Here is a 25,134-nt window from a genome sequence, read left to right as displayed (position 1 = left end):
TCACAATTCGAATTTTCATTTTTTTCTAATTATGTTTACTATCGGATCTACACTAGGACAAATTGTAGGCTAATTAAGCGTATACTTATGTGTTGGATTTCTTATTTGCATAGTTTTTCAGGACTAAAAGCACTTTTAGTCTGTGTGCGTTCATAAAACTTTACCGACCGTAAGGGCAATCTAAACCCCATAGACTTGATAATGCCGTTTCTGAAAAAAAAATAATCAGGACATTTTGCGCAGAACCTTTTCAAATGGAACCTTTTAAAAAAATCATCCTGTTGGCGGTAAAGTTTTTGTTGTTGTCGAGAACTGTTGCTACATAGAGATGTTTATTGCATATTTTGCTGTACGAGCATTTAGTATTACAATCTTTTATTCAGGCAAGAATATCTAATACATAACTTTTATACTTACAAATGCTGATAAAAGTCGTTTAACTTGAAAATGACAAACCCCAGTCAACAAGCATGCTCTTGACAGAGATCAACTGATTTGTACAGTGTCATGACAGAAGTTCTTAAAAACTCGGTCATATAGGGGAAAGGGGCCATAAATGAATTAAAATCGTTTAACTATGTGAATCTACTTATGTCTATTAAACATGTTAGTGTGTAAATGTATTCCTGGAGTTCTGGAACTGGAAACACGTTTTCTTAAGACAGTGTCCTAAGAGGCTTATTATTTGCAGTGTACGGATACAGTTAAAATGCTAGGCATACATGTTCGCAATTTCAAAAGTAGTATTCAAAAGGAACACTTTTACTCGTCTGGAATTTTGGCAATGAACGCCCTCAAAAGTATTTTTCAAACACCTGTGGTCTTTCCAAACCGTATCATATTTTACGGGTTTTATCCATAACATAAAAGCTCTTCATTTTAGAGTCGATACGGAGATAGATCGTCCGCAAAATGTCATCTAGTCGGTTGAATTACTTTCTAAGGTTGACACAGCTTAGAGTAGGATGTGTGCGAAGCATTCGACAACAGACAAAAAGGGTACACAATGATATGTTTGTTCAAACTGATTTGATCTTTACGCTTTCATGTTGATTTTAGCGGATCACTTTATAATTTTGACTATTCGTGCACAAATTATCTCGTACTAGTAGAAATCATTTCTTAAGATTTAGGAAAGTTATTAAATCATTTATATTAAAAAGTTGATCCCATATGACACTGACTCGAATTGATAATAATAATAAGATTTAGCATTTACTTATTTACAATTAACTCATCAAGAAATTCACAAAGTTACTTAGTAGAATTTTTAAACAATTTATTTCTATTTATCTTCAATAAAATTAAATAAAAAATAATATATACAGCATCACATCATTTATGCCTTATGCCTGTGCACATCAGTGCAGGGAATTTAAGAGAAATGATATAGAATTTCAATGAGTGCATAAAGTTTTTTGTGAGAAATTGAAACAAAGTAAATTTTGTTATTTTAATATAGGCTGTTGAAACCATCTCTCAAACTGTACCATCTGGCTCACAAAATTCTATATGATGTTTGTCACATAAAATTAATTTTGCTCAACGATTTTCTTAGTAATTGAGCCCCTGAATAAGTTCATGACAGCCATTCATAAGGAACATAAATGTCATGTTGACAAATTTTAAGTAGATTGAAATGGACACCATACATATCTGTAAAATCTGGGACATAAGTTATCTTATGTCCCAGGTAAAATCAAGGAAAATGATTTTGACAATAAATATCACCATTAATTGAAAATTTTGTTCAAAGAGATGGGCCAGAGAGGCTGATTTTAAATATAAAAAATTAACTAATATGAAATTAGGTAAAGCCTATGAACTGGGAAGTCCGTTAAAAAAAATGTTCATTTTTTAAAGATGTCATTCGATATTTTATGCACCGCTTCTGTTTTCACTCAGAACGTTGGACGATTATTATTTATCCAAAAAGTTGCAATTGTTCCGTTATTGGAATAGTTTCTAGTTCTACATCAAACTGCTTTAAAATCGTTTACGATCACTCTACGCAGGTATACATTGTATACATTTTTAAGAGACAGCTATGAGATACAATGGAATCTGGGAACCAGTCCCTAGCTCGTATTGAATAGACCCCTTGGTTCTTTTACATGCCCAGTATATAGCACTGATACATGTGAGGATTACCTGAATTTCATACCAGTACACCTCTAGGTAGGTGGGAAACACTGAAAATGTCTCTGAAAAATCCCAAGGTTCGAACCCAGGATCCCAGGAGTGATAATCAGTGGTCTAACCAACTGAGCTATCGCGCCACCACACCATACCCTGCCTTTTATCATTGAGTTACATTGAAAATGCCTGCACGCAACAAGAACTGACACTCAAATTTTCATTGATAGGTATAGTCTTCTATATATTCTTTGATTGTTTTTTATTTGATTCTGTTTTAAATATACACATGTAGTCTATAGCCAGGCCATGATTTCGAAAAATGTGCAAACTTGTATGTTTAACTGCCTATTAAACCTGTCACTTTTTATCAGCAAGTTAAAATTGGCTTTGAATCAAGCTTTATGATATTTGGCAGTTGGTAGTACAGTACATGCAACTTTTCTAGGTTACATAATTATGTGCATTTAGCAGCCATGAAATTAACATTTTGAGACAAGAGTTGTAATGAGTTTTATGAATGCATTGTATTTGGAAAGGAATTGTGTAAACAGTAACTGGAGAATACCCAGAGCTAATTTTCTTGCCAAAATTTAATGCATTATATATCATATGGAGTCATTTAACAGGGGTATACAGGAAGTATAATTTTGGCTAGACTTTCAAAACTACATTACTGAATTGTAAAAATTGATTTGTTTTCCCTTTTAACTTCAGGTTGTCAAAATATGTAGTATAATTAAAACCATGTTTTTTTTTTAAGTACATTGTAATTTTTATAATTTAAAAATTTTCTCTTATTTTAGGTAAACCAAAACAAGCATGAATGCGTCAAAGGAGTTGCTATTTAGAAAGTTAGCTGGGGTTTCCCCCTTGTGACAGGGAAACACTATAGTATGCTTCTTCTTTGGGAAATTTAACTTGGGGTGGAAATGAAAGAAAAGCTTGATGTTATAAAAACTTGATAATACTACAGGCTAGTATACTATAAGAATCTGATTTTGGCCTGAGATTTGAACCCCACCAGCTTATCACATGTTTTTGATTGTTTTACATTTTATTTTAATCATTACATATTTATATTTTGTTTACCATTTAATTTAATCATTACATATTTCTTTATATAACACACATTTAACATATAATGTCAAAAAAAGTGATAAAATAGTATGACATTTGTTGTCACTTAGAAATTTATTAAGCTCATCTGAAAACATTTAATAAAACTAGAAGGATTCATTTTTTGAAATTGTTTAATAAATTTTATATTATTTCAAGCAATTTTATGTGAGATCCTATACTTTATGTATTTATAAATTAATAAGTGACTTGTATATGTATTAATAAGCATTTCTTTGTTTTCTGTAGTTGTAGACGTGAGACAACAAATACTAAATAAAGCTGACTACTTATACTCAGAAAATAAAGTTGTTGCCTTGTATGATTTTCTAAGAATGCATCAGGTAAGATAACAATTGAAACAATTTTTAGAACCGGTGCTTGAATTTCTGCTGATTGTTTATATCCATGGTGGCATAACAGTTGAAGACATTTAGTTAAATAATATATTTGATCCAATGGACATGTTACAGTTTACCATGAAATTCCCAGTAAACACCCCCCAGGGGCATAATATTTTCCAAAGGAGGGGGGTGGGTGGGAGTGTTTATTAAAACACACTTTGAGTTAAATGTTAAATAAGCTTTCGTAATAACATTAGAAATTGTTAAAGTTTTAAAGTTTATATGATACATATTAAATAAACTATAAAATAAAAAAGATTCTGATGGATTTGAATAAAATTATGGATTTACTCTCGAGTTCAGCACTGGTGAGTAAATTTTTTCCTTCTCAAAAAACATAGGGTGGGGGGGGGGGACTTTATTAGGGGAGGGGCATTTATTAGGAATTTTACGGTATATCTGATTCTATGCTATATAGTATAGATTTTTGCATAGTGAATCTTAAGTCTGATTGTTTGTCAAACTTTATACATGTATTATGGATGAATATAAAAGATGGACGTCCTTCAAAAGTGACAAATGGTGACAAATAGTAACAAATTCAACAATGTATATAGCTTAACAAGGCTAAATTTATGGTCCAAATTCTTCCTCAAGTTATTTCTTTACTCAAACAATTTACCCTTTTCTTCCTGATATTAATTCTTCTTTTTTTTCCACAATTTTCACAATCTGTGATATTGGTGTGATGCATACAAAATGTGCTATTTTGTCAGCTCCTATGTACAGTTATCCTTGACAGTTATTGATTTTGTTTAGACTATATGGCCAAGAAAAGAGCCTGGCCATTTCCTGGTTTCTTGTCTGGAAATAAGAATATGTTTTAATATACAAATGTACTGCTGTTGAGTTGTTGATATTATATTTTCCCAAATCTTTTCAAGCTAGGACATACTGTGTAGTTTGACTAGGCTCATTACTGTTGCAAGGCCTTTTCCAGCTATTTTTGGAAAGGCCCCTGGCATAAATAGGGAAAAATTAGTCAACATTTTGGGGATTTTTAGAAGTTGAAAATCTTGCTTATACTTGTCTTTTTAGTTTTTTAACATGTGTATGATCATATAATCTGTCACTTCTTTTTATAAAGACAAGTCAGTTCAATTTTTCTCAAAAGTTGAAACAGTTTGATTTTTAGCTCACCTGAGCTTGCTCAGGGTGAGCTTTTAGGATCGGTGAATGTCCGTCGTCCGTTGTCCGTCCGTCCGTCGTCCGTCGTACATCCACAATTGCTTGTGAACACTCTAGCGGTCGCATTTTTGCCTCAATCATCATCAAACTTGGTCAGGATGCTTATCTAGTTGAAAGCTCGGATGAGTTCGAACATGGCTCATCTCGGATGAAAAACTAGGTCACCGGAGCTAAAAATAGAAAAACCTTGTGAACACTCTAGAGGTCACATTTTTGACCCAATCATCATCAAACTTGGTCAGGATGTTTGTCTAGGTGATAGCTTGGATGAGTTCGAACATGGGTCATCTCGGATGAAAAAGTAGGTCACCGGAGCTAAAAATAGAAAAACCTTGTGAACACTCTAGTGGTCACATTTTTGAACCAATCTTCATCAAACTTGGTCAGATTGCTTGTCTAGTCAATTGCTTGGATGAGTTCGAACATGGGTCATCTCTGATGAAAGACTAGGTCACAGGAGCTAAAAATAGAAAAACATTGTGAACACTCTAGTGGTCACATTTTTGACCCAATCATCATCAAACTTTGTCAGGATGCTTATCTAGTTGATAGCTTGGATGAGTTCGAATATGGGTCATCTCGGATGAAAAACAAGGTCACCGGAGCTATAAATAGAGAAACCTTGTTTAACACTCTAGCGGTCACATTTTTGCATCAATCATCATCAAACTTGGTCAGGATGCTTATCTAGTTGATAGCTTGGATGAGTTCGAACATGGGTCATCTCGGATATAAAAGTAGGTCACCGGAGCTAAAAATAGAAAAACCTTGTAAACACTCTAGCGGTCACATTTTTTGCATCAATCATCATCAAACTTGGTCAAGATGCTTGTCTAGGTGATAGCTTGGATGAGTTTGAACATGGGTCATCTCGGATGAAAAAGTAGGTCACTGGAGCTAGAAATAGAAAAACCTTGTTAACACTCTAGTGGTCACATTTTTTGCATCAGTCATCATCAAAAACTTTGTCAAGATGTTTGTCTAGGTGACAGCTCGGATTAGTTTTGAACATGGGTCATCTCCGATGAAAAAGTAGGTCACCGGAGCTAAAAATAGAAAAAAACCTTGTTAACACTCTAGCGGTCACATTTTTGTATCAATCATCATCAAACTTCATCAAGATGCTTGTCTAGGTGATAGCTCGGATGAGATCGAACATGGGTCATCTCGGATGAAAAAGTAGGTCACCAGAGCTAAAAATAGAAAAACCTTGTTAACACTCTAGTGGTCACAATTTTGACTCAATTGTCATTAAACTTGGTCAGGAAACTTGTCTAGGTCATTGCTGGGAATAAATCGAACATGGGACATCTCCGATGAAAAACTAGGTCACAGGAGCTAAAAATAGAAAAATCTTGTTAACACTCTAGTGGCTACTGTTGTGACCCAAATATTCTGTTAATTGGTCTGAAAGTTTGTTTTGATGATTTCTAAGTCAAGATCGAACATGGGTCATCTTGGATGAAAAAAACTAGGTCACACCGCCCAAATATGGAAAAAACCTTGTTAACATTCTAGTGGTCACATTTTCGACTCAATTATCATCAAACTTGGTCAGGATGCTTGTCTAGGTAATTGCTTGGATGAGTTCGAAATCGCAGTTGAAACTAGGTCACCGGAGCTAAAAATAGAAAAATCTTGTTAACACTCTAGTTGCTACTGTTTTGATCCAAGTATCCTGGAAATTGGTCTGAAAGTTTGTTTTGATGATTTCTAGGTCAAGTTTGAATATGTGTCACCTGGGTAAAAAACTAGGTCGCACTGCTCAAATATGGATAATCCTTGTTAATACTGTAGTGGTCACATTTTTGACTCACCTGTCATGAGACTTGGTCAGAATGCTTGTCTAGGTAATTGCTTGGATGAGTTTGATAAGTCAGGTGAGCGATCTAGGGCCATCATGGCCCTCTTGTTTTGTTTTGAAATTGGAATATAAGGAGGCTATTTTGCATTGGATATTGAGGCATATTTTGGCTTCTGGTAATGAGGTGAAAGTGCCCAGTGTTGGAAGCTCAATTTGTGAAATATTTTTATGTTAAAATGGTAAATAAAATCCCTTAAACTTTAAATGGACTTTTTCAAATTAAAGCTGGAAAAATGAATTACTCAAACACAGAATGTTAAAGGAAAGTAGTCACCAAAAATGTTTTTTTTCTCTTCAAAATGACAATAAACATACATTCTAAAAAAATTAAGTACTTCTTATATATACATGTAATAAAATGATTGCATTTAAATTTATAAAAAAAGAAAAGTGCGGGAAATAAACATTAAATTTCTTTGGCCTTTCATTTTAATCATCACTATGATAATTGTAATATGGATGCACATGTATAATTGAAATAAGACCAGTTCTGTCATCATTTCCTTGTTACTATATTTAAGATATCTGTCAGGTTTAACGTCTCCGCAGTAGGTATTGATAAAGAGATAATATTTCTGTTAGTGAAGAGAGCAGGTGCTGTATTTATATAAGGCCTCAGACCACAATTAATTTCACTATATGTTCTATATAAACATTAAACCCTGTGGCAATTTTACTAACCCTCCAATCAAATCAAAGTCACTTGTGCTTACAGTATCATCCAAGATAAATAATTCCAGCTATAGCAAACTAGGGGTCATGTATCATTTTTTCACAGCATTTCAGTCCAAAATACATCAGTCTGACAGTTTTCAGTAATTAGCCGGAACCATGTGAGTTCTGTCATGTAGTAAAACACTAAAAAAATACTTACTCACATAAAATCTGGATCAAAATTGGCATTTACCCACTATTTGAAATATATTCTGTCAGAAAATGTCCTTTTTCTATCTCTTTCATTCAATTATTCATTTATATCTGGCATTAAACAGACACTCTTTTATGCGGATTTACTAACGAAAGGCAAATAACTGTGGACTGATTCCATAACCCTATAACGCATTATATATGCACACATTCAGGCATTATATTTAACTGCACACTAGATATAAAACTTTTCACACCATGACTAAGAAGCTTAATTGGATTCTCTTAGAGGCTTAAGTAATGTTAATGCAGCAGGAGCCTTGGAAAGTATTAGAAAATGTTTTCAAAAAAAAAAAAAAAAAAAAAAATACCTAAAAAAAATTACCTCTCTGGAAGACTTTATTTTATCTATTCACAATAAATACAGCTACCCAACTAGCTTAAAGAAGGTTGGCAGGTTTTGCATCAGTAAAGTAGGAAAGTTGCAGTGACTGATACAGTATTAGTGTTACTTAAAACAAAGGAGGAAAAAATGCCCCAAAATATTTATCTATAAAACATTGCAGGAATAATCAGCATGCCTGAAATATATGCTTGGCATTTAAAGTAATTTATTCAAACATTCAAATATGCAATACTAAATTTAAAGCATCATTTAACATACCATTTATTATTGGCTAAAAACAGCTTAACTGTTTGAATATTGGTTGTTCCGGGATACTTTTAATGTCCACAGGACATTAACTTTTGTGCAAAATTTAAGATCACTTGTTTAGTTAGTTTTACCAGAAGAACTATTTTTGATTTTGAAAAGTTACAAAAGAATTATTTTAATTTTGAAAACTTACCCAAAAATGAAAAGTGTTTAAACACTAAATGCTTTTAACTCAAATCATGCTAAGAATTTAGGGTAGAAATATGACTTTCATTTTAATTCTGAGTATTTGCGTTTTTGATAATATATTTTGCATATCTTTTTACACTGGTTGACCTATGAAAGAAATTCAATATTATGTTTTTAGGCTTTTGGACCTCAATTGGAGTTCTTTAAGTTCATAACTTAATAATGACATTGAATTTGATAGGTGGATACATTTTAGTAAGTTGTGTACCACAAATTTTTTTTGGTCAAAACATAAAGGTCAACATGACTTTAAATCTAAGTTATCCCTTCATTGGAAAATTATGCAGTTTACTATACAGCTTTACGAAAAATTGAAGCCTGCTGTTCCTAGGAAAGCTCTTGTTGTATTTTGATATTGAAATCCTTTAATTGACTGTTTCAAATGCAAAGCATGGCATATTCAGCAAGTTTAAGCTGCAAGCCTCCAGATTCAAGCTAATTTACATGAAAATTTTGAAATGTATAATATTGTCAAGTAACCAAAAGAAAGCAATTTACACATTGTTAATGGCACTTAAAAAGAGAACCCATGAAATTACCAAAATAAGTTCAAAATATGCAAACATAGCCCTTTATACTTTGCTAGTAACGAAGAAAAAAAAAATATTCATGAAAATGTAAAATCAATCATTAATCACACATAACATGTAAATTATTACTTGATTCTTGAATCTTTTTACTTTTTCCTTAATCTTTGTACATTTTTCTCAAGTTTGATTTTATTGAAATGTTTTGGCTCGATCTAGAGGCATGCAGCTTTAATTGTTAGTTTTTAAAAAAAAAATTTTTTTTGAATATTTTTAACCAGCATTCAGAAGATGATGAGATACTATGGAGACTGGCCAGGGCAGCTGTAGATAAAGGCAAACTACCTGAATATGAAGACATGAAGAGAGATCTGTATTACGAGGCATATGATTATATAAAAAAAGCTCTAGAGCTGAACCCCAGGAATTTTGCTGTACATAAGGTAAGATACGTGTAACATGAAACAATGAAATTTTTTTGTAGATGATTTTATTAAATATATATTATCCTCATCTTTAGTGAAAAACTTTTATTGCAAAATTACATTGAAAATAAAAGAAATTCTAACAGAATATGTCTTATTGCACAAGCTGCATTCCCTACTTCTGGTCAAGTTACTTTGGTTCTTTCTTTGAAAAATTATATTCATACTGTGTTTACCTATCAATGTTGTTGACTGTTAAATATAGATATCTGATCGAAATTTCTGCTCAGGTGCCAAATAACTTTCAAAGGAGCAAATGGTGACATTCATATACACTATATCAGTAATTGGGGCATTCATATACATGTACACTATATCAGTAATGGGGGCATTCATATACACTTTATCATGCAACTGCTATGGTAACTGCCCGATAACACTTGCCTGATAATTATTTTTGATATCACGTCAGTAACCTGATATCAAAAATAAGCCCCGCCCATTTCTAACGGACTTTTTTCAATTGCTTATATTCTCATTTTCATCAGCATGTGAATCTACAATGTCATTGCATACCCTTATAAGTCTTAAATCAAGATGCGATATTTATTTATTTATTATTTCGATTTCAATTACGAATAAATTAGATAACGAATAGGTTTAACACCAACTAAATGAAGTGACGTCATAATTTATATTGCAAATGACATCATCAATGTTCACGTCATACTATACATGTAAACATAACAAACAGGCTTGACGATTTTCTTTGAGAACTTGTGATTGTTTACTTTATTTTGCCGGATTATTAAATAAGTGAACAAATTGTTTCGTTTAAAAAAATAAGACGCATCTTTGTGAAGCTTGTGTTTGATTGCAAATTGGACTTTTGTTTGATTGAAATTATCGTGAACTTTTGAATTTTACAATTTAAGACAAAAAGTGCAGTAATTTGAGTAAAGTTTATGTGATTCTAAGGGATTTTTTGGATCACTGTTTTAATTAAAGGTAAGAATTTTATCATGTTAGACCTACATTCTGTTTTATCTTTTATCGGAGTCCAAAGAAAAAATGGCCGCCATTTTATTTACAAATTCTAAGTTTCAGGGGCGGAGGAATTTGTTTTCAAGAATTATTTCTTTGAACAAAAATCCCCTTTTTTACGAAATTCGCTATTTAAAAGTAGATTATTTTGTTATTTTGACAGTTTTTATGTGTTACATGATAAATAGAAAAACATGTTACTGTCTTTTGATATCAATTTTATCAGGCTCGGCTGATATGGGCAGAAAGGGCTCGGCAAGCCTCGCCCTTTCTAGCCCATATCAGCCTCGCCTGATAAAATTGATATCAAAAGACAGTAGCATGTTATTCTCTATGTATCAGTAATGGGGGCATTCAATCATATACACTATATCAGTAATGGGGGCATTTATATACACTGTATCAGTAATGGGGGCATTCATATACACTGTATCAGTAATGGGGCATTCATATACACTGTATCAGTAATGGGGCATTCATATACACTGTATCAGTGATGGGTGCATTCAATCATATACACTATATCAGTAATTGGGGCATTCATATACACTGTATCAGTAATGGGGGGCATTCATATACACTGTATCAGTAATAGGGGCATTCATATATACTATATCAGTAATGGGGACATTCTTATACACTGTATCAGTAATGTAGGAGAGAAACAGCATGATATTTGGAAATATTTTAAAAACTCAATCCAACATCTATTTCAGCTCTTCAAATTTTTACTAAGATATGTGAAGAGTTTTGAGTAAAGACAGCTGTATTTAACTGATCAAATATTGTTTTTGTTTGACAGTGGTATGCTATTTTACTTGACTACACTGGTGAACTGGAAGGAAATAAACAGAGGCTTATAAATGCTGTACAAGTTAAAGAACATTTTCAGGTAAGTCAGTGATAATTTATTACATCATTTGGAAGGAGAGTCGGTGGTTTAGGTTGTTGCCATCAAACCACTTAATCTCTCTGATATGGGTTTGAATCCAAATTTTGGACTTTGGATTCTTTCATGTAAGGAAGCTATTGATCTAGCTTAAAGAATGTTGTTGGTTCTTCTCTGGTGCCTCTTTGTGCCTGAAATAATGCATGAGGGGCACCTTGCGTCTTTCTCCACCAGTAAATCTAGAAAGTTGCCATTGATCAGGGACATTGAGTACAATGGTCTCTTGTGTATCATCTCTGATTAAAAACTCATCTGGGTGCAATAGTTAATATGTTACAAATTCTAAGCTAATCAGAGTGTGTGTGTTTTTCCCCCATTTGTTTAGTTGATTGCAGCAGATTACAGCTCTCATTTTATATTTCAGAAAGCTATTGAGTTGAACCCTAAAGATGCTACATCTATACATTCCTTAGGACAATGGTAAGTTATATGAAATTCTTATAATATTTCACTTATTATTAATTTGCTTTCTTCTTTTCCTTTAAGATAATTTATTTATTGATCAAGTAAACTATGTAATATGTTGGTACCTTGCAGGGCTCTTTTTCTATTTGTTTGAGATGGAGGTTTATTAAATCCCCCACCACATTTATATAGAGAAGAATGTACTGTTTTATATTTGTCATGTAAGTAAGTCAACCAGTTGTCTCCACCATGCCAGCTCAAACTCCTGTAAGGATTCTCTTCAAACTTGGCTGAAATATCCTCCTTAACAAAGTGATATGCAGATATCATATCACCATTGTGCTGGCTCAAGGTCAGGGTCACTTTTGAAGGTTAGATGTCAGACAGTTTTGTTAATGCTGTAAAGATACTTCTATAAATACTTTGACTCTTCAGACTAGCTCTGAATGTTTTCTCCAGCAAGGGCATGTGCAGAGCCTACACCAGCCTTTTAATGGGTCATGGTCACACTTCAAGAATAGCTGTGTTGAAGTGGCATTTTTGATGATCCAGAGGTGTCACTAATTTGTTGTCTTGTATGTTAATTCATTGGCAGAGAAAGTTCTTTGTATTTTTATGTAATAAATATATAAATAATACAGGTGTTTTACATTTGCGGCAATGCCCTGGTACCAGAGAAAATTAGCAGCTGTGATTTATGCTTCTCCACCAACATCCACTTTTGAAGAGGTATGAATTTTTTTCTGTAATAAAAATTTAGCCTTTGATGAGGTTATAGACTTTACATCACTTATCTTCCATTTTTGTAGGGTAGAAATCCTGCCAAGGACACTAAATTATTTCATGTTAAGAATAGAGCTAGCTTATGAAGGGTCGTACGCTTTTTTTAATTCCATACAACCTTGTCATATGAGTAGAATGTAGAAATCATGCCAAATCTGTCAGTCCTGAGATTGATAGGATTGTATTAGTTTTTTGGATCGAATATATGGTTAGGTGAAGGAATGATCTCAATTTGAGATTAAGCACTGCTTGACTAAAGTCCTCCCATCAAAAATTAGTATGATGAGTTAATGGATGAATGCTCTTCCATATTCATTTTTGGTCAATAAGAGATGACAGAAGTCCTGCTATTATTATTACAGGGCACAGACAAAAGTGCTTCCATCAAATTTACAGGTAGATCTTATGGCTTCTAACATTTGGATTAGAAAACTTTTGACTGAAAGATTTCTTTGATGAGTCTTATGCTTATGATGCTTCTGTTGTAAAGAAATATTGCCATAAGTCCATTCTTAATGTAGCCCTGTTTAAATTGATTCAAGAAGAGTGATCAGCAATGTACTGGTACCAAGCACTGCTAAGTCCTATGAATAAATAACTAAATATCATTATTAGTTTTGATGTAATTTTTGTTTTTTTACAGGCTTTAACGTATTTTCTACAGGCTGAAGAAAGTAAGTGATATTCTTTATAGAGTTTTCTCTATATTTTTATGTTCTTTTTCCACTACCATAATTAAACTCACACTAGCTTATTAGTTTTCACTGCTTATACTTACCTACTTTCATTTGACATTATGATAGTTGTAGATATGGAAGTTTACAATTTATGGCGACATCTTTAGAAAAGTTTTGAAATTTAAAGCTTAGTTCTGTCTCTAATTGCTTGTGTAATGTGCTGTCAAGTTTTTTACCTCACCAGAAATGAAGGTTTAGGGTGATCTATTAGTATCAATGGGGGATACACCTGCGTCAGTTGTCTGTCGTCATTCATCAACAATCATCTCCTCTGAAACTGCTAGGCAGATTTACAACAAATTTGGTCTGTAGCATCCTTGTGACAGTCACATTTAATCTTGCTCATGTCATTTCAATTGGCCCCTTTGGGTCAATGGTGATATGATTTCTGCATGTCATTTCAATTGGGGTCAACAGAGCTAAAAATAGAAAAACCTTTAAACATCTGCTACTACAGAAGTAGTTGGTGGATGATCACCAAACTTTGTCTGTAGCATTCTTGGGTAGTTTTTTATCAAGTTTGCTCATATTAATTTGAAAAGCCCCTTTTAGGGGTCTCTAGAGCTAAAAATAGGAAAAGCTTTAGACAGCCTCCTCTACAAAACTAATTGATGGATGATCACCAAACTTTGTTGCATTCTTGGGTAGTCTTTTATCAAGTTTGCTCATATTAATTTGAAAAGCCCCTTTTAGGGGTCTCTAGAGCTAAAAATAGGAAAAGCTTTAGACATCCTCTTCTACAAAACTAATTGATGGATGATCACCAAACTTTGTCTGTAGCATTCTTGAGTAGTCTGTTTGCTCATATTAATTTGATTGTCCCATTTAAGGGGCTTGTAAAGCTAAAAATAGAAAAACCTTTAAACATCATTTCCTACTGAAATAATTGATGGATGATCACCAAACTTTGTCTGTAGCATTTTTAGGTAGTCTTTTATCAACTTTGGTCATAATAATTTGATTGGCCCCTTATAGGGGCTGCTTAAGCTAAAAATAGAAAAAAAAACCTTTAAACATCATCTTCTACTGAAATAATTGATGGATGATCACCAAACTTTGTCTGTAGCATTCTTAGGTATTTTTTTTTATCAAGTTTGCTCATATTAATTTGATTGGCCCCTTTTAAGCTAAAACTTAAATGCCCTAGGTCATGGCATTTCTTCAAATTATAGTTTAAAGATATTCTATGCTCAAATTGAATACTAGAAAATATTTTCAATGGATACACAGTCTCTTAATTTGCAACACTGAAAAGCAGTTGTTTCTGTTTGAGCGATTCAGGGCCATCATGACCCTCTTGTTTCTTCACAGTAGAACCTTGGTAAGTTGAAGTTGAAGGGACTTTTATAAAAACTTTGAGGTATTGGGACTTAGACTCATGTTTTGGCCGAATTTACTGACAAAATATTTAGCTTTTTTCAAGTGGTTTACAAAAGACATTAATAAAGGAAAATGCAGTAACTTAATCTATTTACAATTAAAACAAGACAACTGAATTTGCTAGATCATTAGTATCTGTAATGAAACTAACGTTAGAAGTTTGTATTGAAATTCTACCACAACAATTAGAGTAATTATGATTGTCTCACATAGAAACGCATACAGCAACAATTTTAGAAATTATTTTTAGGCCATTAAAATAAAATACTTCTGTGCATTCACTGCATTGATCTAGATCTCACATAACTACAAAGTAAGTCAGCATAAATGCAAATGCTAGATAAATTGAAACAAGGTAAAAATATACTTGAAGCAATAAGTTTCTGTATTTCACCTTTTACTTTTAAAGACTTGTTCATAATTTAATAGAATGAAGGGTTAATGCGCTTGTTTTTGTGCATTAACATCTGCAGAAATGCAGGCAAAGGATTTGATTAGTCTGGGGGCCATGTTTATCTTGAATGACAATGCTTGGTTAACTTAAAAATAATCCTTGGTTTTCCTTATTTTCCTTATTAACTTATTGGTTAACTTATAAAACTTGGGTTACTTATTAAATTTTCTTGCTTTTGATCTGTTTCCTTGCTTGTAACATTTCCATTAGTTTATGAACTTTCTCTTATATCCTCTATTATCTAATAGTTAAAGTAGCAGGTAATTTCTATTTACCTCCCCTCCCTTTTGATATTTCAGTAATGTCTAATGTCCTCTTTGAATGTGTTAAGTAATGATACATTACTGGTTGTTTCCCCTTGTTTGTTTGCTGTTGTATCAAAGTAACATTTATGTGGACTTGAATTTTTCCCAAGACTTGCATGAATAAGAGCAAGTAGTTTATTTTTTTGGAATTTTATATATTTGTTATTCGTCACAAAAATGCTGTACAAGAAAGAACTATCATTTGATTTCACTTCCTTAAGGAAGTTTTCGGGAGATTTCATATAGACATTTAGGCATAATTAAAATGGTTCAATAGAATTTCTTTGAACTTGGCATGTTGTTAGAATATTATAAAAGAAACATTTTAAACGAAAAAAAAATTGGGGTCACCGTTCTCATTTTCGAGTTATCTGCCCCTGAATCAGAATTTTCTACTTATTTGAGGTCATTTCAAGGGTAGATAACTTACACTTACTTAAGTGAATTTTTGTTTTTAACTCTGGATTATGTTTTTCTTTTTATTGTTGAGTACAATACATAATAACAGTCAATTCCTTATCGTTTCTCTTTTTTTTTAAATGAAAATAAAGGTACTTTAAATTCTTAAAAAATAGGCCATTTTTTATGAAAAAATGCACAGGTTAAAAGAAGAAGTGGAAAAAAACCCATCCACTCTAAATTTGTTCTTGAAATTTTGCATATCGACTAAAACGAAGGTAAGCTTCATGAAAATAAGAAAAAAAAAAGAATTGTTTCCATTCATTGTAAATTATCTGCCCTTGAATTTAAAGAAAAAATCCTATTCAAGGGCAGATAACTCGAAAATGAGGACGGTGACCCCAATTTTTTTTTCGTTTTAAATATTTCTGTTATCATATTCAAAAACATGCCAAGTTTAAAGAAATTCTATTGAACAGTTTTGATTTTGTCTATATGTCTATTTGAATCCTTAAATCCATCATTTGATAAGTCTTGTTGCCTTAACATAAATCAAATATCAAATATAGAAAAAATGAGAATCTATTTTTGAGAAACTTTAGCATAACAAATGTTTAAAATTCTTTTTGTCTAATTATTGCATGTATGTTTTAAAGCCTAATTAAATAGCTATGTTTGTAAATTCCAGGATTAATACTAGGTTTTAAAAAAAAAATCAGTCAGTTGAGATTTTATGAAATGATACTTGTGAAAGATCTGGTTATGTTATCTGTTAGTGAGAAGTTGCTTTCTTTAAGTTATAACCTTAAACCATACCTCTTTATACCTATAAGTAATAATTATTTGCCACTTTAGTTTTTGACCAGGCTCTGTTAAGTAACCATCTTTAAATTTTCATTTTGATATCCCCAAAATTGATAATGGACAGCTCCAAACATAGAAAGATGAACACATCCATTTAAGAAATTCAGCAAGTTAAGTGTCTGTAAACCATTTCAGTGTAGTGATGTATTCCCAGTGTTGCTTTTATTATTTTTAGCTTGACTATTTGAAGAAAAGGGTGAGCTATTGTACTTAACCTGGTGTCAGTGTTTGTGTCATACTTTTGTTAAATTTTTGCCTACAAGTTGGTATCTCCTAAACTACTAAAGGAAAGGGGTTGAAACTTTACACACTTATTTGAGAGCATAATAAGAGTTTGCTGTTCAAGATTGCCCATAACTTTAACATGGATTTTGACAGAATTATGGCCCTTTTTGAACTGTGAAAATTCAACCTTATCTAGGTTCTTGTTTTACTATCAAGCACTGAGAATAGTTGAGCATGGTTTCCAATTAAAATCTCTGGTTTGTAGTAAAGTAACTCAAACAATGCTAAGTTTTACCATTTACAATTTGAAGTATTGATATTCCAAATTCAATATTATTTCAATAGAAGAATGTTTTTGTCAAAGAAATAATTGTAAAAAGAAGTCATATTAAATAGAATGTTTAAACTTTTGCTTTTAGAAACTTCTGGTCATTGATTTTTCCTATATGCATATAGTAAAAACTTAAAAATCTTCTTTTAAAGAACCCAAAGAGCTAGAGCTAAGATATTTAGCATGAAACATGTTCTAATGGATGTCTACCAAGTTTGTTCAAATAAGAGCCCTGGGGTCAAAATTGGTCCCGCCCTGGGGGACATTGATTTTCCTTATATGTGTATAGCAAAAACTTAAAAATCTTCTTCGAAAAAACCCGAAAAGCTAGAGTTTAGATATTAAGCGTGAAACATCTTCTAGTAAGTGTCTACAAAGATTGTTCAAATAAAAGCCCTGGGGTCAAAACTGGCCCTGCCCCAGGGGTGTCATTGTTTTTAAATATATGTTATTAAGAATAATCTTGTCAAAACAGACTTAAATCCACAACATGAAGTAAATGGAAGTTATCCCTGCAAACAGAACTGTATAACATGCAGATACGTCTCAGACGAAACACATATAACGAGTACAACTACAAAACAAACTTATAAGATTTATGGACACCATAACTGCAGAACAATAAGCATGATATATTTAATAACCTGCAAAAAATGCAGACTACAATATGTAGGTCAAACAGGCAACTCCCTAAGAGAGCGATTTTACGGACATATAGCGGACATTAAATCAAATAATTATATTAAGCCGGTTTCCCGCCATTTTAATAGTGCGGGACATAACGTAAATTACATTGACGTCAGAATAATACAGCACACGGAACGTAATCAAAACATATGTTTACGAACTGAAGAAGCGTGGATTAAACGATTACAAACAAAAACGCCGTTTGGACTCAATTTAATATAATGGCAGCAGAATTTACAGCAAGAAAACTAGATGATATTATACTAAACATGAACTCGATCAACTCAACTTTATTGAAGCTCGTCCAATTCATCACCTATGTGAAATATACGGCCAGGCAACATACAATAGATGGCAAAAACAAAGACAAAAGAAAACACACAAGGATACCATTACCAATTACGAATGCTCGTGGTGTAAAAATCTGTATGCCAGAAAAGACAATCTTATAACACATTCCCATAAAATACATGGATTTGAAGAACTCACATAATATTTAATACAACTGAAATACAACGACAAAACAAACTGGATACAATCAAACAACAGAATGGCAACACTAACATGAAAATTCTTCTAGAAAAACCCAAATTTAGAATCGTCATTAACAAAACTGGCACACCAACCATTAAGAAAAAAAACTTAGGAACAACACATAGTCATAAGAACCAGAACATCACCGCTAAACAGAATCCAGAAACAATGGTCTTCAACATACCGAACCCTATATCACCAATACCGGCAAGCCCTAGCACAAGCTCTGAAACCATCTGTTAACTAGGACAATGAACTTATAATCAATGTAAATAGAATATATGGACTTCTCACTAACAATTAAGAACTCTATAAATAATACAGACCAGCATTTAAATAATTAATTGGCATATTGCCAATATTGACTCTTTAGTAACAATTTATCTATATTTAGTAACATACGTCATATAACGTAGCCGTTTTTTTACCACCTTTAGAGACAAAATTTTTAATAAAATTGTCCTGATGAAGGTCGTATAGACCGAAACTAGTAGGCACAAATAAAATATTGTAAACTTGCTCTGGTGTTGACGTGTATTACTCGTTAATTCATATTTCCTTGGTTGATTAAATATAATTATGTGTAAAGAAAAAACTTAAAAAATCTTCTTTTAAAAAACCCAACGAGCTAGACTTCTTCTAATGGGTGTCTACCAAGTTTGTTCAAATAAAAGCCCTGGGGTTTAAACTGGTCCCGCTCCGGGGGGCCTATATACAGGTGAGCGACTTCAGGGCCATCATGGCCCTCTTGTTTACAATTGCCTTTTCTTTTCAAAATCTTTTTTTAAATGTATATAGAACACTTTATAATAGATATTAAAAAAATCCAACCTTCTTATCTATTTTTTAAGGGTAGGAGACCAGAAATAAAACTTTTTTTAGAACATTTTTCTAATGTTTTTTTTTCTTGAAATATTATGGCTTATCTGGAGGCATGCAGCTTGAAATTTTATGCTGATTGTTTCTTTATTCATTTGTAAAAGGGCTAATTGTTTATTATGTCATTGCAGCTGAACCAAACTTTTACAGCATGAATTTACTGATGTTAGGTAAAACATACATGAGGCTCAAAGATGCAGAAATGGCCTTGACATACCTGACACGTTGTATAAACCATCCTGTAAAAACACCAGATGACAAACAGGTAAATATGATAAAGATATATGTAAATAATATCTGTCATATGTTGCGGTTTGGATTGGAATATCCGTCCAGAGGGTACCTGCCCATGTGAGGGTTGCCGAGGGACAGATATTCCGATCCGGACTGCACATATATGTCACATATTTTTTCTTGCATATTCTACCATATTGCATCATATTTTAAATTCTTTACCTTAATAAATCAATTTTCCATGGAAATTTAGGTCATGACACCCGTTATTATGTTCTAACAACAGTGTATGAAATTACAACTTCATTAATAATCAAGATTATTCAAATAGGCTAGAACTACTGTTAACTACATTGAAACTAATAGGGCCTTTGGTTCAAACCTTAAAAGGGTCAACTTTTTTCTTCTTTCTTTTAACATTATTTAGAAAGTATTTAATTTTAATTATTTAATTATTTGTATTTATTGGCTAAATAATGCTAAATTTAATAACAAATATGGTACAGGTTTGTAATAAAATAAAAACTACACAGAAAAAGTATTTAATATTTACAAGATCAACCAATATACTAGTACTTGTTTGAAAATTTAGGCAAACATTGAAAACAGGCATTCATTTTGGTAATATTTAGGGATTTTTTTTAAATCAGTTTCTTAAAGAAGTAAAATGGTCGAACACATGTTAAAAAATTGGTGGAGGTAACATTTTTATACATATTTCATAAATCTTGAGTAGAAACAATCATTCTACTTATGTGGATTGTTAGCAGATTGTTACATTTTGTTTCTTACCGAAATTTAACAGGAAAACATTTTTCATATGGATGTTATTATTGATTATTTAAAAGTTCCTAAAATCTGAGAAGGGCCCTTCTTACATCCAAACTTAAGCTCAGAAAAGTGGCCATAACTCGATTTCTGTATGGTAAAGTTTGTTTAAATTTTGCATAGTCACCCTTATTACACAGGTGTCCTTTAAGATATATATCCGACATATGTTGTCAAATTTTCAGTTCCCTATAGTGCCTGTTAAAGTGGTCATACCTAAAATAAATAACATGTACATGCTGAATCATTGTTTAATTAAGCATCTGTTTAAAGTTCAGAACAGATAATGTGATTCTTGTTTTTAGCTTCCTTGTATATAGTTCCAGAAGAAAATATATTAGACCATAATTTCTTTGGGATGGAAGCCATGTTTATTTTAGTATTTGTGTATTTTAGGCAAATGATGAAGCAGGCTGTTTATTTAAAATGCTTACACAAAAGAAACCACCATCCGACAAATGATGAAATATGCTGAAATAAGTAGGTCAATACCACTGTGAAAAGTGTAGTTTTTACCATTATTTTTGAACAGTTAGGTCAGTAACATGTAACGTTATTCAGATATCTAGTGAGATAAGTAGTTGGTCACTTGCAGAGATATTGATAATTACTGGTTAGTTATCCAGGAAAGCCTTTTATATAGGATCAACTGCTGTGATATGACTAAAAATATATTTAAATGGGCAAAAATACTAAACTAACAAACAAATAATAATTATAATAAGAAAAAAAAAACATAAATAAAACATAAATAAATAAAAAATAAATAAATAAAAACAAAAGGGAAAACTGGTATATGTTATTTAAGATAATGTTTAAATACTACTGTAAAATAATATATAGAATTTAACTTTGGAATAAACTTGTTGGATGAATTATGTCTCTGCATAACAAATGTGTTCATGTGTTTAAAAAACCAACAGCAAAAAAAAAACAAAAAAACATTTATGAAACTTAATAGACATACAGCAACTGAAAGTCAAAAAGTCATTGTTCATCAATGTCTGACACCTTTAACACACTTTTTTCTCTCTAAAATTCACAACACTTAATGTTAACCAGTAAACCAAAACAAAAGAAGACAAAAAACAACAACAAAAAATAAACACCCCCTCCCTCCGCAAAAAAACCCCAAAAAAAAACAATTTGAAAGTAAACCTCAAAGAGAAAAACAAGTTCAAAGGTTAAGAGAATGTACATCACCAGATACAAGGATGAAAGGTAATTAGATTGCTGTGTAATGAAAATCAGAGAAATTCAGCAAGATCTTCCTTTACATGTTTTTTTCTGATTAAGGCATCTTTCCCTTAATTAAAACATTTGTTTTCAAATGTATCACAGTTGTTTGATATTCTGTTTTCGAGTTCCAGCATGAAAAATTTCCTCCAAAAATATTTTAATAATTTTTAGCTCCACCCTTCTTGTATGTTCTCTTATATTATTCATGCAAACTTGTTGTAGAATTGTATATTTTGTGTGTATTTGTACAATAAAGTAATATTCAACTTAGCCTTTAACTTGCTTGAACCAAAAGTAAAGAGCCAATATGGGACCAAGTCAGCCTGCCTGCACATAATTTGTATGTGCTTGACCAGGCTTTAGTGTCCCCACTATAGGGGGACATATAGATTTACCCTGGTTTGCTTATCCTTCATTCTGTCTGTCCATTCTCATGTTGTGTTGCAAGTAACTTTACAGGAATGTTAGTCAGCATGTGTAGTTGTGCACTTGGGTATTTGTGTGTGGTTTATACAGTATTTGTAGAGTTATTGCCTTTGACTAATTTTCAATTTCTGTTGCATGTAGCTCATAAACTATTTGACATAGAGTCATGAAACTTTACAGAAATGTTGGTTGGTATGTGCACCAGTGGGTTTGATTGAGGATTTGTTCAGTATTTGAAGAGTAATTGCCCTTAGCTTAGTAAAAACCATTCCATTATAAGAGGTTAATACACGGCAGGAGAGGGCCGGAAGGTGATAATCGGCCCGCAAAATGAATAATGGACCCGAGGGCTTTAGCCCGAGGGCCATTATTCATTCAGGGCCGATTATCACCTTCCGGCCCTACTCTGACGTGTATTAATGTCTTTAATACACTTGGTAGATCTAATAGTAGCATTTTTTTTAAAACAAGCAAACAAAAAACACCAACAAATACTTTGAAGTTCTTTCGTTGAAATTCTTGTCTACCCTTCTATACTGTTCTGTACAGAGACGTTTACTGTTTGTGTGTTCAAAGCAGTAGAATCTAGAAGCAAGTTTTATTTTCTTTTTTTTCGGAATGAATTTGTCGTATTATTTCTTCAAATTTCAATAGTAACAAAAATGTGTTTGTACTAAATACGCTTAAGCTCTCATAATAGAAATAAAGCGATGACTTAAAATATGACGTCATTGGTTCAGTTTGTGCACGTGCACATGTTCTGCGGGCTGATAACTAGTTCTCGGCCCCGGGCCGCAAACTCATAATAGGTCACGTGACACTCATAATCAGTTGAAATCATAGGCAATTTTGTTACTATATATAGTAACAAGTGTATTAATGTTGTGTTACGTACCACCTTAACTAACCGGAATATTGATCAACATCTATGTGAAGCTGTGTTTCTGGGGTTTTGCATGTGGAATTTTTTTTCAGTTTTGTTCGAGTTAATATAAATATGCAATGTTCAACTTGTACATAACTCAAAAAGTATTTGACCTGTAGGTCTGGAAGTTAACAAAAATGTTGAACAGCATGTATACTTCTGCACCATGGGGTTTGCTTTTGGATTTATTCAGTATTTGGAAAGTTCTTGCCCTTGACTTAATTTTCAATTTGTGCCATGTGTAGCCCAAAAATATACGACCTAGAGTCATAAGTTTGACAAAACAGTGGAGTGTGGGGGCACCTGTGTCCTATGGACACATTTCTAGTTACTGTTATTGGCTCAATATTTTTATTTTAATAAATGCCTTAAATTGTAATGGACTGATCCAAATTCAAAGCAGGTAAAATACATTGCACAAATTCAGCAGGTTACTGGTTGATTTAAAACTGAAAATTGTGCATTGGTTAAAAGGAGCACCATTTGTAACATATGAGTATAGAAGTGTTACAGTTATAATATGTGAGTTAAGAGGTGTAAAGTTTGTAACATACATGTATGAGTAAAGAGGTATCAATTGTAACATACATGTATGAGTAAAGAGATGTGTTGCTCTTTTTATTACATTTGTAAAGGGGTTCACTATTTGTAACATTGTATAATGACAGTAAGTTCAGCTGTATGACTATTTGTAACATTGAATAATGACAGTAAGTTCATCTGTATGCACGTCATCTCAAGTTGATAGCAAATAAAAAAAGAAAAATATTAAAAATGTTTTTATTATCTATTTTCAGGCCAACGAGGAAGCTACACATTTATTGAAAGTTATGGGAGTTCATAATAAACCCGTCTTAGAAAAACTGATCAAAAAGTGACTCACCAGAGTTAAAGTGTTTAATCATTTTGAATTTAAATTAGGATTTGACATTGGAAGTTGATAAGAAAAACTCAAATCTATATTTTTAAGGATTGACAAATTGAGTTTATACTGTACATATTCTAAAAAGAAAAATGATCAAGATTGTATCATAGTTTAACTGTGATCAACAGAGATAATTTGTTATGAACGGTTGATTTTTTCTACACATTACATGAACAATATCTTAAAAAAAGGAAATAGATGTAACAATTTATAGTCGATTATTGATCCAATTGTGATAGCAAAACGCTGAAATTTGAATAAAAGAACCAGGCTGATTTCATGGCCAAACCATGCAGGAAATTTACAGTAAATCATAACAATTGGAGATGTCCAATATAAAAAGTTTGTATAAACTGATTGTTTTTCTTACAATTTGTAACGTGTTATATGACAGATAAAACACATTTTCTTTTTAAGTTAGTGATTTATTTCTTTGAGATATTAGATTTTCACTAAATGAAAGATTTGTTGTTGATAGCAAATTTAATATAAAATAGTTATTAAGAGAGAATGGAATGGTTTGATTTTACAAGACAAGAACTTGATATATTTGATAACATAATGTTAGAAAGTATTTATTTTACAGATTTAATTGGAACACAGAAAACTTTTTTTTTCTTTCTAAAAACACTTGGGGAGTCAATTTATGATCATGCTGCCATAAAATGGTCAAACACTGTTTTTAGAAACCAGAGTTTGAATGTGTTAATTATTGTAGTACTATTATTAGTGCAATTGGATAGTAACAAGTATAAATCCTTAATGTTAACAAAGAAGCCAACTGAAACGTATTGTAACTGATTTTAGTATATGTTGCTCATGGTATAAATATTAAGTTTAAGTATATTTTTTTGTGTCAATACTATGTTATGTGAAATTAAAATATTAAAACCTGCTTCCATAGTTTGTTTTAACTTTTTCCTGCTGGTCAACCCCCCAGTCCTCGCTGATAATATATTTATCATACTAACATTAATCCTTAAACAGATATTCTCTTTTTTATAAGAATTAATTGGTATTGTCTGTTTTACAAGAATTAAATGATATACTCTGTTTTATAAGAATTAAATGTTATTTTCTGTTTTTATAAGAATTAAATGATATTCTCTGATTTTATAAGAATAAATGATTTTCTCTGTCTTGATAA

General features: G+C 32.1%; 1 protein-coding gene across 2 annotated transcripts; it reads left to right on the top strand.

Moving 5' to 3' along the window:
- Positions 1–3,504: 3,504 nt before the first annotated feature.
- On the top strand, positions 3,505–24,882 carry LOC132721503 (regulator of microtubule dynamics protein 1-like). 2 transcript variants are annotated; one of them, XM_060705821.1, is made up of 9 exons: positions 3,505–3,599; positions 9,291–9,452; positions 11,281–11,370; positions 11,792–11,847; positions 12,474–12,561; positions 13,259–13,289; positions 19,542–19,675; positions 20,869–20,952; positions 23,860–24,882. In XM_060705821.1, exons 1-8 carry the CDS (start codon positions 3,591–3,593, stop codon positions 20,932–20,934), a joined length of 636 nt encoding a protein of 211 aa, XP_060561804.1. In that variant the 5' UTR covers positions 3,505–3,590; the 3' UTR covers positions 20,935–20,952; positions 23,860–24,882. The 2 variants fall into 2 exon arrangements, with proteins under 2 accessions (XP_060561804.1, XP_060561803.1); XM_060705820.1 differs by lacking the exon at positions 20,869–20,952.
- The last annotated feature ends 252 nt before the right edge of the window (positions 24,883–25,134 follow it).

Source organism: Ruditapes philippinarum, unplaced genomic scaffold, assembly GCF_026571515.1.
Source record: "Ruditapes philippinarum isolate M1 unplaced genomic scaffold, ASM2657151v2 ctg1557_1_1_1_1, whole genome shotgun sequence".
NCBI classification, from domain to species: domain Eukaryota; kingdom Metazoa; phylum Mollusca; class Bivalvia; order Venerida; family Veneridae; genus Ruditapes; species Ruditapes philippinarum.
Note: the sequence above shows the minus strand (reverse complement) of the source record. Positions and strands in the feature narration are given on the sequence as shown.

Coding starts and splice junctions, on each gene's coding strand:
- LOC132721503 (XM_060705820.1), top strand. Junction 11,371..11,791: donor AAGTTAAAGAACATTTTCAG/GTAAGTCAGTGA, acceptor TTTATATTTCAG/AAAGCTATTGAGTTGAACCC. Junction 13,290..19,541: donor TTTTCTACAGGCTGAAGAAA/GTAAGTGATATT, acceptor ATGTCATTGCAG/CTGAACCAAACTTTTACAGC.